The sequence below is a fragment of the Cariama cristata genome, unplaced genomic scaffold, assembly GCF_000690535.1.
Source record: "Cariama cristata isolate BGI_N322 unplaced genomic scaffold, ASM69053v1 scaffold10015, whole genome shotgun sequence".
Lineage (NCBI taxonomy): Eukaryota > Metazoa > Chordata > Aves > Cariamiformes > Cariamidae > Cariama > Cariama cristata.
The window spans coordinates 28,783-46,470 of record NW_009616936.1 but is presented as its reverse complement, the minus strand read 5'-3'; the positions used below and the strand labels follow the sequence as shown (position 1 = coordinate 46,470).

Here is a 17,688-nt window from a genome sequence, read left to right as displayed (position 1 = left end):
TCCGCGTTTGGCAGCCGCCTGCGTGTGAGCTGCTGATTTAACGACCGTTTGTTCCTCAAGTGTTTGCGTGTTGTCTGGCTGCCTGTCAGGTTGGTCACTTTTATGTTTTCAGGCTCTCCCCATATTTTTAAAGGATTTTCTCTTTGAATTCTTAAAACTCTTGCTGTTACGTGACTGGCACCAGTTTCGTTTAGAGGAGTGTGAAGAATGATAAGGAACGGAGTTGGGGAGCGTTAGCATCCTCCCCTGAGTTGGCTGCTGAAGTGGGGGGCTGAGGATTTTGGCCGCCATCCCGCAGCCCCTCGCACCGCTCGACGCCTGTGCCCCTGCCGCTTGTGCGTGCGGGTGTTCGGCCTGCGCCTCTGAGAATACATCAGTAGCAAATACAAAAACAAGTACCGTGTTTGGTATTACGCCAAGTATGTAAGGTTAAAATCATGTGTGGGGGTGTGTGTCTGTGACTGTTTGTGGGGAATCACAGTTACAACAGTAAACAAGAACTGCTTGGGGGGGAACCCCAAAACACAACAGCTTTTCCATCCTGGGCCGATAGCTACTCATCCTGGGTAGATAGCTACTCACATATACGCTGCTTATATCTTCATTGCTATTTTGTCAGTCAGAACTGCTGTTTCAAACCAAAATCAGCAGCTTGAAAGCAAAGCTCTCTCTTAGCTAGTGTTTTTAGTAGTTAGTTTAGCCTGACGAAGCACATGTGCGTTGTTTCTACTGCTAGTGTAGGCATGCCCTAAACCCGAAGAGCAATGGGAGAAGTATGGGTATGTGGGAAGACCAAAACCAAATAAACCCTTTGCTTACCACTTTCATGTTTTTATTCAACAGAAACTTTTGGGATGTGCTCAGTGGAGACGTGCTGGTTTGGTAGTAGAATGAATTTTTACACCTGTTGGGGCTGGGAGCCATGCTGGAGCAGTCTGTGCTCCCGCTGGGCTGCACGCGTAGGGACGGGGTGGATGGCTACAGCTAAACCCATGTACTATAAATAGTTGTCGAGCTGTTCTGACCAGGGAACATTTCACTGCTTGGAAATTGCACGTGCTGGCTGAAATGAAGCACATGTTCCTCTCTGGGTATTGGTAGCCTATGTAGCATTTACTTGTGCTGGTGGTAACGTTTGTTCTGGCTGATAGTAAACTCAGTAGCGTTTTTATGGACTACCTTTGTTATGTTTAAGTAACAGGGAAGGCTTAACGTTGGAACTGATGGATGGGAGTTGTGTTTTGAATATCTCCCGGAACACTGAAACTCAGAAACACTTAATGAGCCTTTGTGCACAGAGCGCAGAACGGTTTGGTTTGTAGTTAAGTGGTGGACTGGAAACTCTCAGTAAGTTTTCAGAGTATATTGCCAGTGAACATTTGTGCCACCTTTGTATTTGCAGCTGAGGTCCTGTGTCAGAATATTGTCTCGCTTTGAAGCTGGAAATTGCAAAGTGGTGTGATGTCAGGGTGATCTTCTGTAGCTTCTGCAGGTGCTTGCAGCTTAAAGTGATCTAATGGAAGTTATGTGATCCAGTAGCTAAAGCCATGTGGAAGAACTCTTCTGCCCAGTTCGGGCTGAACTCCTGGAGGATGATACAGCAGCTTGGCAGAAACAGCTGGCTGGCCTGGGAACCAGGTGTGTGCCCCATGAAGTGGGTTTAGCATGGGCCAGCTGTTGGATGTGTATGCAGGGATGCCCTCTTCAAGGAAGCTGCTACTATTGCTGAGCACTCTGCAAAGCTTATCCCAGCAGCTATTAGAAGATCTGCTTAGCAGATAGCTGTATGGCTGCTTACTCCTGTACATAAAAGATGTAGGGGTACAGATGCAGAGGAGAGGATATCTGCAGCAGGGATACTGATCTCCAGGAGGGAGTTTCACAGGGCACTTCTTTGGGCATGTTATTACAGATGCTGTTATGACCAGGCAGAATTCTAGTTGCTTGATAAATTTGTTCAGGGAAAAAGGAAACAAAATACCCTCAAATAACAGTCCAATGTGTTCTTCGCCTATCTTCCTTTTTTGAAAAGAACAAGAAAGTGATATTTCTTTGAGAAGAACAAGGAGTGATGTATCTTTCCTTTGTGCTGTGGAAGGACCCTGTGACTCATCCTGAGGAGAGAGAAAAGGCTTCTCCATGTCAGTTGTATTGGAGGAATTTCTGGGAAGGATGAGTGGAAAGGCAGTATAGGATAGAAATAAAATCGCCTTTCATCTTTGAGACTTAGCACTTTGTGTAGCAAAGAAAAAAAAGAAAATTTACCAAAAGTTCAAAAGGAGTAAATGTTCAAAAGCTATTTCTGTTTGAAAATCAAGTCAGCTTGATTTTAGGAATGTACCTGAAATGGAAAACAAACAAAAACAATTGAGAAACAAAACCCCAAGCAGCAATATGCATTGTTTATATCTGATTTCCTCATCAGAGAGGTAGCAATCTGTGCCCTTTGTTTGAGAGGACACTGGCTGACTCTAAGTCCCTGGAGGAGTGGTCTTTCATGCTGAAAATGTGGAGTATGTTGGCAGAAGTATAACGCTTAAAATAATTCATGTTGCCTTTAATGTCTGTGTGTGTTTTCCCACTGAAGAAAGCTAGATTCTTGATGACGGTTTCATTGTGCTTTCTGAAATGATGCTTAATGGAGTAGCAAAGTAAAAACCCTGTTAATGCACTCTGCGCTCTTCTATGCAAACATAGAACAGCCTCAAAACTTCTGCCTCGGAGCCCTTTATAGATCAGAAAATCAACTGAAGTTTTAGGCATTGTTGAAAAGAGGATTATCCAGATGAAAATACTTCAGCTGGGGTTTGCTTGTAGTGTTACTGGCATGCTGGAAAATGAGGGCAATTGATTTAGGAATGTCACATCTGAAGGTCCTTAGAGGTCAAATCCAGTCTTTCTTATCACTGGCACCTTGCTGCATAATCCCTTTCAAAGATTTAGTGGTGGAGCAGAAGCTTAGCAGGCGAGCCAGGAGCACCTGACTTTTGGTAAATTGTGTAACTTTACCTCTGCCTCAATTTAGCTGTTCTTTCTCCCAGCCTAATAGTCACAGACCCCTTAGGGCTCTTCAGGGTCTGACTACGGCCAGTTTATCTACCAGTCACAAAAAAATTTCTAAGATATTATTCTCTTGGACCCAGAGAAATTGAGGGAGGGGCAGCTAGGGGTGATGTGTTAGCATGACAGGGGTTGCGGCGCTTGCACCTCAGGACCTGCTGTGGTCCCACAGAGCCTGGGTCAGGTCCCGGTAAGCCCCATCTCCAGGACTGGATGCAGCCCAAAGCTGTTCTTTGTTGTTATGCTTAATCACAAATGTACAACGGTTGAGGCTGAAGAGCGTGAATGTTTGAAGTGTCAGTGTTCTTCCAGGACTGTGATGCTCATGGGGGCCATCTCCGTGGGCTCTCAGGTACATGCTGAGTGAGGTTGGGGTCAGAAGGGCTGAAGAATCGTTTCCCCTTTGCAGGGAGCTATGGCCTTCTCCACTCGGGCATCCAGCATCCAAACAGGGGACAGGGGAGAGAAGAACCGGGGCACTGAGTCTCACAGATGTGATATTGCATTCACATCTCCTTCGCTTCCCATCTTCTTCTCCGTTTAACATGGCACCAAACCCAGGTTATTCCAGAAACTGGGTGCAGACATGGGTTTGCTAAATGAGTGATTCACTTCCTAACCTCTCCTGGCTGCTTGTACGTCTGAGTCAGAGAGAGTATTTGTGCCTGGTTTTGCTTTTTGTCCATTTGTATGTCTGGGGTGGGAGTGGAGTTTGTTTGGAAATTTTCTTTAAAAATAAATAAATAGGTATAGGCAGAATTTTGACTTGTGAGGGAGAAGACCTGAAGTTTAACTGGGTTTTTATATTTAACTTATCCCAGACTGGTAAAGAGGCTAAGGTTTATATGTGTTTTCTCATCTCCCCGATCCGTAAACCTGACAAGTGCATTCAGAACAACAATCTCACACCTCACTTTTTAGCAAGTGTTGACTAGACTAAAATAACATTTGCTGTTTCCTAACAGCTATAAAGTACAATATGTTCTCTAATAAATATTTGAAGCTATATATACATAATTGTATCTATACTTGTTTCATTTTTCCTATAAGGTGGCTGTAAAAGTTTTATAGAAACCTTGATTTGACTGCCTCCTTTTTCTACATGCAAATTAGGAAACTTGATAATCCAGTTTGATCCTATGCTTATTAGTGATGCTTTATTTTGTAAATTGTAATTCTCTTGGAGCAGTCATCCTTATATTAAAGGACTTTGGGTGAGTTAATTTAAACAGCATACTATATTCTTGATCAGATATTATGGTGCTTTAATTATAGGAACTCTAATGAGATTAGTGGCCACGAGTAAATCGGAAGGGATTGTTGGGGGTGGGGAGAGGCTGAATCCAACAGTGTTTTGTGCATGGCTGGTTTTGGTGGGACTAAAATCCTGCTGTCTTCTCCTGAGCATGAAACATGGAGATTGTCTTCCCTCTGCCTAGGACCTATTACCGGTTGTATTCTCCCTGTGACCTGGGATCTTGGTTTTGACTCCTTTCTTTTCTGTGCATGATCTCTTTCTGAAAGAGCTGGAGAAGAAGAAGCAGCAGACTGTTACAGTCAGGATTTTTGTGGGGAATGTGATTATAAAGCCACATAGTGAAGGGGAGAATTTAGGAGCAGGCTGTATTGCCTAAAACTAGTACCAGCTTGGAGCTGGAGGGGCTTGACACCTATGTGCATCTTCAGGTGTCTGATGGTATCCTATGAATGATACACCTTCAAAGCTCTAGTCTGGTTGCTGATGAAAACCAGCCAGCAGAAATGTAGGCACCAAGTGCTGAATCATCTGATGGTTAATGAGCTGCTTGTGTCCTGAGTCAAACCAGAGCTCAGAAGGGCTGCTGTCGTTCAGGGCAGGAGAAGCTCTGTGTTTGCAAGGGTTTTTAGTCCAAAACCATGCTGTAACACTAGCTATCGAGTTGCCAGGATGGCTGCAGACTGGCTACCAGGAGGTGATGGCAGGGTGAGCGGCCACCCTCCAGCTGATGTTGCAAGAGCAGAGAAGTTTCCAAAGGAGGAAGAGAGGTGCAGGAGGAGAAAATAACGTATTACCTGCTAGGTTACAGGCTTTTTAAACCAAACCAGCCGCTGTAAGATGTCTATGTTCCTGAGCAGAAAGAGGAGGAGACAGATAGACCTGGTCCATCAGCTGTGAGCAGCCTGTAAGCTGCAGGAGCACCTAAACTTCTTCACTGTCATTTTCAGCAAAGAGCTTCTGGAAGTCTGTCCAGACCAGTGCCGAAATGCTACTGCGTAGCCAGTTGCCCAGGGGTTACTGTCATGGTTCAGGATGACACCCAAGTACCTTTAAGATGGTAAGCATTAAAATTGACTAAGCATATAGGTGGCTTTTACTCCCTCTTGAATGCTTGTTGATGGATCCACTTTGGGCCAGTACTTGAGTTTGGAATGAAGTTTTACAAAATCAAGCATTGCTGGAAATACTTTTAAATTCTTTTTAAAGAAAACTGATTTTGAGCAGTGTTCTTGAATGATAATACTTCCTATTTGTCCTAGTGTGTGTAGGCCTAGATACTCTGTCAAGATACCACCACTTGGTGTGGTATTTGTTCGCTGTGTAGAAGTAGCTGTAAGTTTACTTTACGTGGATAGCTATGGCTTCTTCTTGTTTGGGTAAGTCTTTGCCAGATGTAGAGCTGGAATAAGTGGCCATTGTTTCTTAGCTGTGCTGTTACAGAATGAAGGGGAAAAAGAGCGGCTGTTCTTCTTGCAGCCAAGAAGGTTTCCATTAAAACTCTGATCTGTAGCATCAGAGATGTTGGGAATAGAAACGATGGTGTCACCCTTGAGCAGCTACAGGAAGGGTTTTGCTAATGGGGGAAAGCCTGAATTCCTGGAGTGAGGATAAATGGTGTCATGAAATTGCTGATGCTGGTAGCAAGGGGTGAGGGTAAATGGCGAGTCCTACAGTGGTGCCATGAATTTGTTGGTGTTGATAGTAAAGCTGATTTTGAAGGGTAAAGACTTCCTATGAATGTGAAATTGCAGTGAGAGATGGAGGAGAACTGGTTTTGTTTTAGCTTGGATAGAAATCTGACTCTGAAAATGTGGAATTTCTGTGAAGCAGAAGCCGTCCTTGCCCATAGCCTTGTGCTGCACCTCGCTGGTCTGTCGGCCGTGTTGGCGTTGGGGACCATAGACCATCTGAAGGTTGTCTGCCCCGTGCCTTCCCTCCCACTGCACCCACCAGCTGTTCCCAGGAGCTACCAGGCACCGGTATGGACTCAGTCCAGGGATTTTAAAGTGAAATGAGTCAAAAACTGAACTGTTGGGTTTTAATTGCCCAAACAAAGAGAGATGAAGGAGTTAAATGGGGGTTGGGAAGGCCTTCAGCTCGCCTCTGCCCCATTCCTCTGTTTCTCCACCCAGACCAACTGTTCTTCCGACTGCTTTGAGGCCTCTTGGCCCTTCATTCCTCTCTTCTTCTTGTACAAATATCTTGCTTCCTGCTGTCTAAAACCAGCCAGGCTTGAGGAAAGTACGTATCTTACGTGGCCAGGATGTAAGTACATTGTCAAAATGATTAAGAGTTGTAAGGGATGTAATTTTTTCAAAAGAATTTGAACTGGTGAAGGAGGGCATTGCTTACCTACCCAGTTACGCTGGTTTACCTGTCTTTCAGTATGCTTTAGCTCCTTACACTTACGTTTCTCTTGCTCTTTTTAATAATTTCTTTACAAGTTATATTTACAAAAAAAAGTCCTTGTCTATAGGATTTTTATTAGCCAAGTACCTGTGACTTTTTCTAGTACAGAAAAAGTGACAAATTTGTCTAGTGATGAAGAGGCTGTTTAACTTTTGAGTCCATTTTTAACTACTTGGAAAATTCTTGGTAAGGCAAAGAAATTAATTTTATTTAGAAGTTAACAAGATCATAAAAATAACAGCATTCCTGTTGAATAACCAGTTCTTAAATGTATGTTCTTCTGCTATTGCAGACATACATTTATTGCATAGGTAAATAAGCCCTGTGATAGCATTTGCTTAATGTAGGTGAAATGGGGAAAAATTAGGATGAAAAACAAATTGAAGACTTTACTCGTAGAGAAGAAAACTTGATGGATTTCAATGCACAAGGTCAGAAGTTTAACAGTAATTTAGGCCAGATTTGGAACTGAACCTGAAATAGCTTAGAGTCCACATTTACCTTAGTAGTGACCTCACTGCTTTAATTTAAGATCGGTGTATATTTTCATTGACAAGCTTGTTGGGATGAAGAGTTGCTCCTGTTTATTTACTTAATTGCAAGAAAGGCCGTGCTCTTCCTAGATTACAATTTCATGAAAAGATAAAGAAATTTCTAAAGCAATCCTACTTCCTTTACCTTACGAGCTTGCTAGTAGTCTGTAGTGCGCTTACAAAATGGAAATATCTCTTTTATAAGGAATACCAGATTGAAATAATAATAAAAGTACCTTGCCCCTTCTGTGGACTTTTTTTTGCCCTCTGATGTTTTTATTAAGTAGAGTACAAACTATATTGGATATTGCATTAGGAAACAGAAGGGGCAAAGTTTAATTTTCTCAAGCCTAGTCATGCAGATGCCATTGCGTGGTGTTTTCTGCCACTGACATGACACGAGTGGTGGCAAAGGCACGTACCTGTCTAGTTTAATTGCTTTGGCTCCCTGATCTTGTAGGGATGGTGGTGTATCGGATCTGAATGACTCTGTCCCTTTAGCTTGTAGGAAAGGGAAGTCCTATCCAAACTGTTTCAGCTGTGATGTGGCTCAGTGGGGTTGCTCACACAATACGAGGAAGGAAGAAGAGCGAGAAGAAGATTGCCAGGATGGGAAGGGCTTGGTGATGTTGTAAGAATCGGTTTGCCCCAGAAGGTGGGCTTGCTCTCAGGGTAAACTTTCATGAAACAAAAGGGAATCATGAAGATGGGTGGCCTCTGTGTATAAGGTGGATCTTTGGCCTCTGTTTAAACCTGCAGCTGAATACCGGCCAGTTATTCTGGTAAATGGTGGCCAGACAGTGAAATGGGACTAGCTCTATTTCTGGTTTCCTATTGGGGCGGGCAGGAAATAAACCTAGCCTTAAAAACGGAGGGGGAAAAAAAAAGTAATGGATTTTAAACACAGCTTAAAGTATAGAACTTCCAGGAAAATAATGGCTTAGTGTTTTACCGGACTACTGGAAGACTTTTGTACCACATAGGCAGCAGCGAGGGGTGGAGTGGGTAGGCGCAGCGTGCCATCTGTGACCCGACGACAGAGGTGCTGTGAGAGGTGCCGCTTTCCTGAGCAAGCAAAAAGCAGCACTTTGCTATTGCCAGTATTACTGCTGCTGTATGGAGGCGAAGAAATGGCGAGGGAGGGCTTCTTAACGCTTTCAGCTATGTTCATGTTGCTGTGTGAGTGCACTTTGGGGAGAGGACAGCGCAGGCCTTTCCGTTCCAGCGCACCTGTGCAGTGCCAGGTATATTTTGTCTGCTTGGCGGTACTCCTTGAGAGGCCTCATGGAAGCAAGTATGTGAAGTGCTCCGTGCTTTGTCAAGTGTGTGTGCAGCTCAGATGTGCAATAGCTTGGAAACTCTGCCTGGTTAACTTCATGGTATTAGCATGCAGCTTAAAAAGGCGAAAGAATGCACAACTTAAAAGATTTTTCGGAATGGACAGATCCACAAAAGAGCAAACATGCCCCATAGTGTTTAGATGCCAAGTGTTGCATACCAACTACAAAATGTAGGTGTTAGGACACTGGGCAGAATTATGGTGGTGATGGTATATTTTATTGCACTGGACTAATCCTACTCAGGTTAAGGCAGAAGATCCGTTGTAAAACACTGGAATTCTATCTAAATGTTGCTGTTAAACATTTTACAGGTATTGACACATACATAGCCAGCTAGACCTCCAAATGGCTGAAGTGAAATACATTATTAAAATCTGGATATTTCAAAGTATGCACGTATCTATGGCCCCCATTTTCCTTATATAGGGGCAGTGGGAATTAAGCAACCTCAGAAATTTTCACCCATTTCTGTAATGGAAAGTAGATTAAGCCTTGCTTCTGTTGTATTTCTCATAACACTTAAACAATAATTTTCAAACTTCTAAAGATGCCTGTTCTTTCAAGGCATTGTCTGGAGTTGTAACTTTATTTTAAATTACTAGCATCTTCCCAGTCTCTACAATTAAACCTTCCTTGCAGTGAGTTGCGACTGTTACTGATGGACGTTGCTGAGTGCTTTTTTGCCTCAGTGAAGTAGGTATTTAATGCGAAGGCTTGATTTGTCATTCTTTTTGTGAGAGCAACTCAGCAAATCCTGCCTGAGGTATCCCAGAGTGTAATGCTTCATGAGGACCTCACCCAAGCCAAGACAGGGAGTCGGACAAGGCCAAGCCTTCTGGTAAATTAAGGATCTGAAATGAGTTCTGGATCTCATTCTTTTTCTTTCTACGACAAGAAAAACAGACCTTGTCTAAAGCTGAAGGTCTACAGTCTTTTTAGCTAGCAGTGCTGCTCGCCCCAACCTGCAACTTGTTCCCTACCATTTATGCATCATCTGACCCACCAGCAGAAAAAAATGATCTGGTTTAAAAGTAACGTTTCAGAACTGTTTTTTTTTTTCGTCTTACTCAGTTCCTGACTGTCTCATGCACAACATGCAAATGTTTAGTCCACGACAAGGCGGTACTGAATCGTGTCCGTGGCTAAGCAGGGCCATTTATTTTGGCAACTGTGACAGCCTGTCAGAAGAAAACAATTGGAAAGGTAGCGCGAGGAAAGGGAACAGAACATGTTCAAGATGATGGCACGTGGAGGTTTTCATGGAGCTCAGTGAAATCAGACCTGCGACGTGGTCCTGTTGCTGCATCATTTCCTATTTCACAATCCCGAGGGAAGTCACGGCTTGTCCAGCACCCGAAGGTGCGTCTGCACCCACAGCTCTCGGCCAGGCGTGGTGGCACGGTCCAGAGTGTTTCTGTGAGGTGCTCGCAGTGCTGAGGTTCCCAGTCCAGCCCAGGCTGGTACCCGCTAGTCCTGTCTCTGCTGCCTGTGGCATCATTAAATAAGAAGCTCTCAACTAGCTGGAATTTTAAAGCATCCCCAAATGTTTTATAACATAGAACAGATTATTCCTAAGGCAGTTTTTCAAGGGAAGTTTTTCATGTGAGTATTCTTGCAGATGAGGAGCTGCTTTTTTTGATCTTGCTTGTTTCAACAGCTTTAGGTTGCTGCAGCCAAGCCGTGCCAAGTACGATCATTATTTTCTTGAGTGAAATTTTTCCTGGACCAGAGCTCTCAAAAGAAGTTCTTTAGTGCTCCTTACCTGTTTGAATAACAAGTGAAAAGATGCAAAGCTCAAAATGATAGAAGGATTTTTGGTTTTTATTGTGTGGGTTGTGGGGTTTTCTCGGGGGAGGTGGAGGTGGGTTGTTTTTTCTTTTTCTGCAAAGACAGAAAATGCCTGAAGACTGTTATTAAATATGATGTTATTTGAAAACGGACAACAGAACAGGGTACAGCCCTGTCATGGAAGAACTGGTATGCATCATCTTGAGATCTTTGCTGCTGAAGGTTCTTTTTGAGTTTGGTCATACAGTCTTTTGGTACCATTACAAAAAAATAAACTTATTTTGAAGAAGACAACCAAAATCAATTATTACTATTCCAGTATATTCTTTTCCACTCTAATTGACTTTTTATGTTTCTATAGGTGTGCTGCTTTTGACTCCTAAAATTTTTAGACTTATTTTTACAATGAGTATAGAATTTTTTTTAAAGCTGTATGTAATCCACACTTCTAGCATGTGCGTTGGCCTGAATTTGGCTGTAACTACAACTTTCACAAGCTAGAAGTGTGTTTCTTGGTGAGAAGCATTGAGATGTTCATTTGGGGGAAGGGGAGGAGACCAGGGGAGGGTCCCTTCTCCTTGCCCCAGTGAACTGGCATCAGATGGTAAGTTTTCTGGTACTAGCTTGCCATTTAGCTTCTGTATGAAGTTGTGGTCTAGGAGAATTTTGTTTTGTCAGTCCTTATGGTGAAAAGAAAGGGCAAGGAAGAGGTGGTTTTTTTTTTAAACGATTTTACTTTTTGAAGTAGGAGCTCGCCCAACCGTTGGAACATTAGTAGGAGGCAGCAAATCTGGGTTAATGGTGACAGATGATGAGAGCGGCTAATAATGATGGAACCACTTCGGGAATATAGGAGAGAGAGGAGAGCAATGATGCCATTTGTTGTATGTAGCAAGGCTTTATTTGGAATCTCGGGAACCAGGATTTAAGAAAAATGGCAGGAACCAGGAAGACCTGCAAGGAGAAAAGCGCTGTCACACAGATGCAGAACTGTTTATTTTAGCATAAGCAGAACTGGGAGGAGAAACAACTGCTTTCTCTAAATGCAAGAGGGAATGAGTTGAGTAGGCACTTGTAAAGAAGTTTTGGCACAACACAAACTATAAAAATTGCAAAGAGTTAAGTTAGGCTAGAAATCAGTGTGAGCCTGTGTATTTGGGATAGAAGGGAGGGACCTGGCAGAGCCCTTCCAGTCTCTGAATTTGGGAAGAAGGGCGCAGCATCTGAGCTTTTCTCAAAGCTGGCACCTTGGATGCTGTCAAAAAGGACTTGCTATGTGATACCATTATGCACTGAATTTGGCCTGGTTGGATGGGAAGGCTGCCTGTGCTTCTCGGTGCGCTCTGTTGAGAAGCTTGAGTCCAATGAGGAAATGGTAGAAGAGTTTTATTATCTGGTGGTACTTCTTTTTTAACCATTGAAAACAGCAAAAGATTTTCTAATGCCCAATGTGTACCTGCAAGCAGTGCACTTCAAACCATTCTTTGTGTCTGGTGTTTTTTTGGTCTGTAAGGAGTCTGAAGTCAAATGTCTTGCACTGTTTTTAGGAGAAACAGCTTTTAAATAAACTTCAAAACTGTTTTTGGTTAGACTGATCTGGATGAGTCGGAGCAATTTCCAAGTGGTTCCCTCCCTTGGCTGGCAGGGGAGAGACTGCATTGCCGTTACCTGAGTTGACCTAGGCTATGGAGGATGTCATTGTGAAATAAATCTCCAAGGGAATTCATGCAGGCTGTTTTATAAAGAAACTTATGAAAGAAAGAAGAATTAGCAAAGACCAGTGATTGTTTCTTTTAGTTTCCACAGATTGCTTTTACTTGAAAACAATGAACAGAACAGATGGTTAAGGCACCGAAGAAAAGCTATGTAACATTGAAAAACAATCTCTGAAATTGGGTGGTTTGGGTGTGGGATTGGTTTTAATTTTTTTTTTTCCTGTGAAACTACAGTTACCAGATGGGTGAATGCGCTGTAAATTACTGGAAGGTGGTAGCTGCTTGTTGAACTTCTTTGTCTTTCTTTTAGTCTTTAGTTTAGCTGTATGCTTCACTTCACAGGCTGCAGCATATTCATTCTGGATTTATCTCCTGATATCTCATTCTACGTTTTTTTTTTTTCCTTCCAGTTTTTGATACCCATATCTGACAAGTTTTGTGGAAGGATTTTGGCATTCTTAAAGTACTTACGTTGGCTGCCAAGTAGTCTTTTTGTAGCTCGAGGTGGCTGAAAGGTGATTTATTGGGGATTCTGGTGAAATCCATCCTGGCTCTGTGCCTGGCCTGGTGTACCTAGAGAGAACTTTGCTGCTGAGATGCAATAAATGTTGTTTCTGTATTCATCACAAAATATACCTGCAAACTGCCAGAATGAACTTGTTGAAGCTGTTGTGCTCTTTATGGCTGCTGTATGCAAAAGCAAGATCCACAGGGAAAATCACCAATCTTGCACAGAGGTAGAGGCTGGGTAGCCAGGCACACATCTTACATCTTTGATGTCCTGTATGTGTTTGCACCTTTGAAGGCTGTGTATCATTAAAGAATATTTTTATTCAAATCATATTAAGTTAGGTTTATAGCAGACTAAACTGGTCTCCTGAAGGGTTTCAGTTTCACGTAGTGTCTCTGAGTTCACCAGTGAAGTCTGTCTGGGAAGATAAATTTCATGGAAGTACTAATCGATTTAGTTTTTGGCTCTGAAATCAGTACCAGGCACTAATCTGATCATGGTGAGCCTACTTATGGATTTGAACAAACCTTGCACAAACATGAGGACTGATATATGCTGACACCAACAGGCATTGAAACGTTAAAAATATTTCTGAAGGGTGTATGATTTTTAATGGATTACTTCATATATGTAAGCTGCGGTGGAAAAACTGATGAGGACTCTATCTGGAATATGTCAAATAATAGTATATCTTCTGTAATGGTCTATTGAGACACTTGAAAAATACAAAAGTACTGCCCAAGAAATAAGAAAAGGGAGATGAAATGAAGTAAATGGCTGACTGACAGGTATTTTGAGTGGGTTATAAAACCTTTATTTATGGCAGGAAGTTGAGCTTCTTCAAAAGGTATATGCTTATCTAATGAGTGCCATAATGATGCTGGCAAGTGACCTCTCTTCTCACCAGCTTCCAACTTTTGCTCTCTCTCTTCTTCCCTTTCCTGGATGAGCTTCCTTTCCACTGTCAGGAGCTTTTTTAAATGGTATTTCCTTTCCATGGCAATCCTTCTGCTTAGAGTATTTGCAGTCTTGCTGTGGAAAGGTAGAGATTTATACAACTTAATACTAACTTGGTTGCGTTACAGATTATTCATCAATGCCATTAAAGTGAAAGTTTTATACTGGGAGAAATCTAACATCTATTGTATGCCATGTGACTTTGGGGGAAGGAGTTTTTACTCAGCCATGGACTCTTCTTGTCTATGTTGTATTGTTGGAATGTTTGTCTTGTTTTTCTTCCTGACAATGTATAACTGACCAGGAGGGAAAGACTTCCTTGCAGGAGGATCTTTGTAATCAGATGTCACGTCCTTTTGTCTGTCCAGCTGCTTTTGAGCAAGTACAATCCACATAGCAGATTCCTCCAAGAGCTGGCCATGCCTTGCACTGGTGGTGTCACTCTGTAGTGTTAAACTCGGGCACTTAAGCCAAAACTCAACCTTCATGACACATCACTTATAGATGTGGCTTAAGAAGCTCTTCGTTGTTCCTTGTTATCCCTGTACACATCTGGAGGGGGGCTGAACTATGTTCACAGCAGTGAAATTGCAGATTTTCCCCCTTCCAGTTACTGCAGGGTCATGGGAAGCCTTGTTACTGGTGACCTGGAGAAGTTCTGGACTAGCCTGTGTTACTCTTACTCAACTGTGATTGCAGCACACTGATTTTGAAGATCAAGCTCGATAGCATTGTGCTTCTATTATAGAGATATTTTTGGTGGTAATGTGGAGCAGTTGTGAAATTTGAAGTATAAAATAGTAAAAGCCTGTAACAGAAGATTATCTTACTGTTGCATTGATGGTTACAAAGTTTTTTGAAGACACCTCCCTCCCTCAAGTAGCAGAAGAGTTATTGATTTTGTTCTCCCTTTTCTTACCTGTTTCTCAAGCTCTAGAAGTGAGGAGAAGAGGGTGGAATAACCATGAGATTGAGACTTCATTTGTCTGCTTTTCCTCCTTTTTTTTCCTCCTCTCTTCGAACGTAATTTGGTTGGGGGTGGGAGGGCATTGGGAAAAGGAGTCAGGTGCTCTCTGAAGTGGTAGAGTTCCTATCCAGAGTGTTTCACAGGTGATACCCTTATGTGTGATGGCACACAGGTTTGCTCAAATGCAGCTTTAATGTCTCAGTTAAACCTGTATACTGTGTTGGATGTAGTAAGAGATGTTTTGATTCTGCGTAGGTGTTGCTGTGCTCGTGCAGGAAGGGGACTAATACGGCTGGGCAGGTAGGGCTGCACTAATGAGACCAGAAAGAAAATGGGCTTTATTTCAAAAAGAGCAGCTGTCACTACCCAATTTAGAGAACACATCGCATGGCAGTAGGAAATTTAGTGTTGATATAGCATACTATTGATTTGACCACTTATTTGCATTTTAGAAATGATATTTTGGGGGGGTTAAGATTTAGAGAAGTTATCTGCATATATCATGTCTTGGGTTGTACAGCGGATATATTATTTGTGCTAATACTACATGTTGCAGATTCAAGCAAACAAGAAATTAATCTTAGCTTTTTTTTTTAAAGTGGAAAAATACAGAATTAGGACAGCTGATCAGTCTTGGCTGTCCTATAGTGACCGCAGTGGGAAAGCCTTGGAATCATGCCCTCTTGTAACTCTAGTTTAAACTACCTTAAAAATCAGTTTTACCTCAACTTTTTGGGGAAAAGATGGTGGGTTTTGATATGGCTTCATCTGAAACTAGTGCACACTTGTAAAATTCTAAAAATACTTTTTTGCTTGAAAACTGGGAATTCGGGGAAGCAGTACCTAATTGTTGAAATTTTCTTGAACTTGTAAATACTGTATCAAATGACATGGACTGTTGTAACAGTCCAAATATCTACAATGATAATTAAACCTTCATACTGAAGTTAAATTACAGATCATTCCATGAAAGAGGAAAAACAGACATTTTGCATAGCTTCCTTTCTGCTTTCGTGTTTCCTTTTGGATTTTTATGCTTGTACTCTTGCTATTAGTTCCCTTCTGAATTTGCACCTTGGGAAATTGTAATACTCCTGGAATACAGGCAGAATTGTGATGCTCCCATCTTAGTGGCGGTTAGATAAAACAGTCCTAGTGTCTTCTCATGAGCTTTTCCCTTCACTTTCTTTTTCTAATCTCTTTTTCTTTTTTTTTGGTTCCACTTTTCTGATTACATCTCTTGAGCAGTTCCTGCTGGTTGGCCAGGTTTTCTTTGTACTACACTTGAATTTGTGGCTCAATGGGTTTTACTTTCCAAGTGTCTCTTAAAAGTACTTCTGTTGCGTGGTAGTCAATACTGCATGTATACAGTTTGTCTAGTCCCATGTAGGACGTGAAACCCACCAGCCTCTGTCGTAAGATGTTTATCTGCTGTCATAGCTAAGGAGGAAAATCGTTGAAGTCCCATGTGAATTCAGCAAGTGCATTTTTTTCTCGAGTAAAAGTATATTTCATGTGTCACAGTTGCAATTTATTGGCAGCTGTTAGAATCAAGTAGTCCTAACCCAGATTTCTGGATTTTCTTTGTTTCTTCCAAATGGAAATGTTCCATCCTGTTTGAATAAGTGGGGAAAATCCTAGCAAAGAGTTGGTTTGGGTGCCTTGGAGAGTGAACTTCGGAGAAACCCACTTACTTTGTTGTTCCTGCCAGTATATTTAAAAAAAAAAAAAAAATCACATTTAGGCTATTTCACTAAAAATCTTTAGTGTTTCAGTGGTTGAGTGGGGAACTTAGCATGCGGAATATCTCTCTTCATGTTTACAAATGCTGTACACAGGGCATGAAATTATGGGTGATAAAAAATCTGCAGGTGTTTAACTGCAGTTTTTTATTAGCTGGATTAACTCCCTAGTAATTCTGACAGCACTGAGCTGTCCCAGTCTTGTGGGACTTGAGCAAGATTCACTTTTTGTCCATCCTGGCTATTTTAGACTCCTGTAGTATCTTGCGGTGGATCCCGGAGCAGGGTGGCACTTTTCTGGTGTGCATAGATGTTCCTTTCCCGCTGTCCAGGAGAAGTGGGCGAACCGAAATACAGCAAGAACAACAGGATGGAGGTGGCAGAGGAATTAAATTGAATGGGCAGGAGGCCTTGTTTCTGGATGCAGTGCCGTGACATGGGAGCTGAAGGCAGTCTATACCCCGATGGCAATCCTCTGAGGCTTCTGATGTGGAGGATGAAGGCTCACCAGGGCTGGCTTGGCAAAGAGTAAGAACAATTTGGTGTGGGGAAGCCTGGCGCAGAGAGCAGAAGAGACGTGGGGAGCAGCGGGGCTGGGGAGGGGGGAGGCAGGGGTCTACTGGCTGGGGCTGCGGGGGTCTGATTGCTGTGTCTGTGTTTGCTCTGCCTGGGAGGAGATCTCTCCTGGCAAACCTCTCTCCAGCAGCTCATCAGCAATAACATAACTGCCTAGTACTGCTAGTGGTTATTCCCTAAGTTCAGGTGTCGGGTTTTTTTCCTCTATACACGACGATCGAGTTCCAGCTTGCTGACAAAGTGTGTAGAAGCTGGTGCTCTCCCATACAACTGGTTTTGAGGAGGAGGAGGCTTGTTACAGCTTTCATGAGCCTAGGAGCCGTAAGATGAGAGAGAATGATGTAAGAGTTAAGGTAGGCAAACTGCGTTGTTGCGGTTGTCGTTTTTTCCTGGCAGTATTAGAGCCTTCCAAGGTGATCCTAGCCAAGTCCCCTCATCCAGACTTCTCACTGATGAGCATTTATTGCAGTGACTCACTTGTGAACTCACCGTTGGCACTCAAAGTCACTAGGAGCTGTGCTTTGAGGTGAATCAAGGCGACATTAGGAAAAAGACATTCTTATTTGCAAGATGTCCATGTGCTATAATGAGAGATTAGTAACTTTCTTTAGAGGTTTGATGTGCAGAAGAAAGCTGAGGATGCACATTAAAAAACACTTTTACGATCTCTATTTTATCGTTCTTCCTGTGTGGTGAAAGACTTGTTAACCTGTTCTTTCTTCCTGATTACAGTTTTTCAAATGAGGAATCAAATGAAACTGTAATTTGCACTTAGTTTTAAGCATAGCCATTTGTACTTTGGAGACTTGGCACACAAAATGTGCATAGTATA

At 42.5% G+C, this 17,688-nt stretch overlaps 1 protein-coding gene across 1 annotated transcript in view; it reads left to right on the top strand.

Annotated features, from left to right (window-relative positions):
* Window positions 1-4,987: 4,987 nt before the first annotated feature.
* LOC104161792 (probable E3 ubiquitin-protein ligase RNF217) overlaps window positions 4,988-17,688 on the top strand; it is a gene marked incomplete at its 3' end in the record, with an annotated part of 40,946 nt that continues 28,245 nt past the window's right edge. The window contains exons 1-4 of the mRNA XM_009700332.1: window positions 4,988-5,023; window positions 5,266-5,375; window positions 5,578-5,694; window positions 7,967-8,042. Of these exons, the coding sequence (XP_009698634.1) occupies window positions 4,988-5,023; window positions 5,266-5,375; window positions 5,578-5,694; window positions 7,967-8,042 (339 nt within the window). The remainder of the gene's footprint in view (window positions 5,024-5,265; window positions 5,376-5,577; window positions 5,695-7,966; window positions 8,043-17,688) is intronic.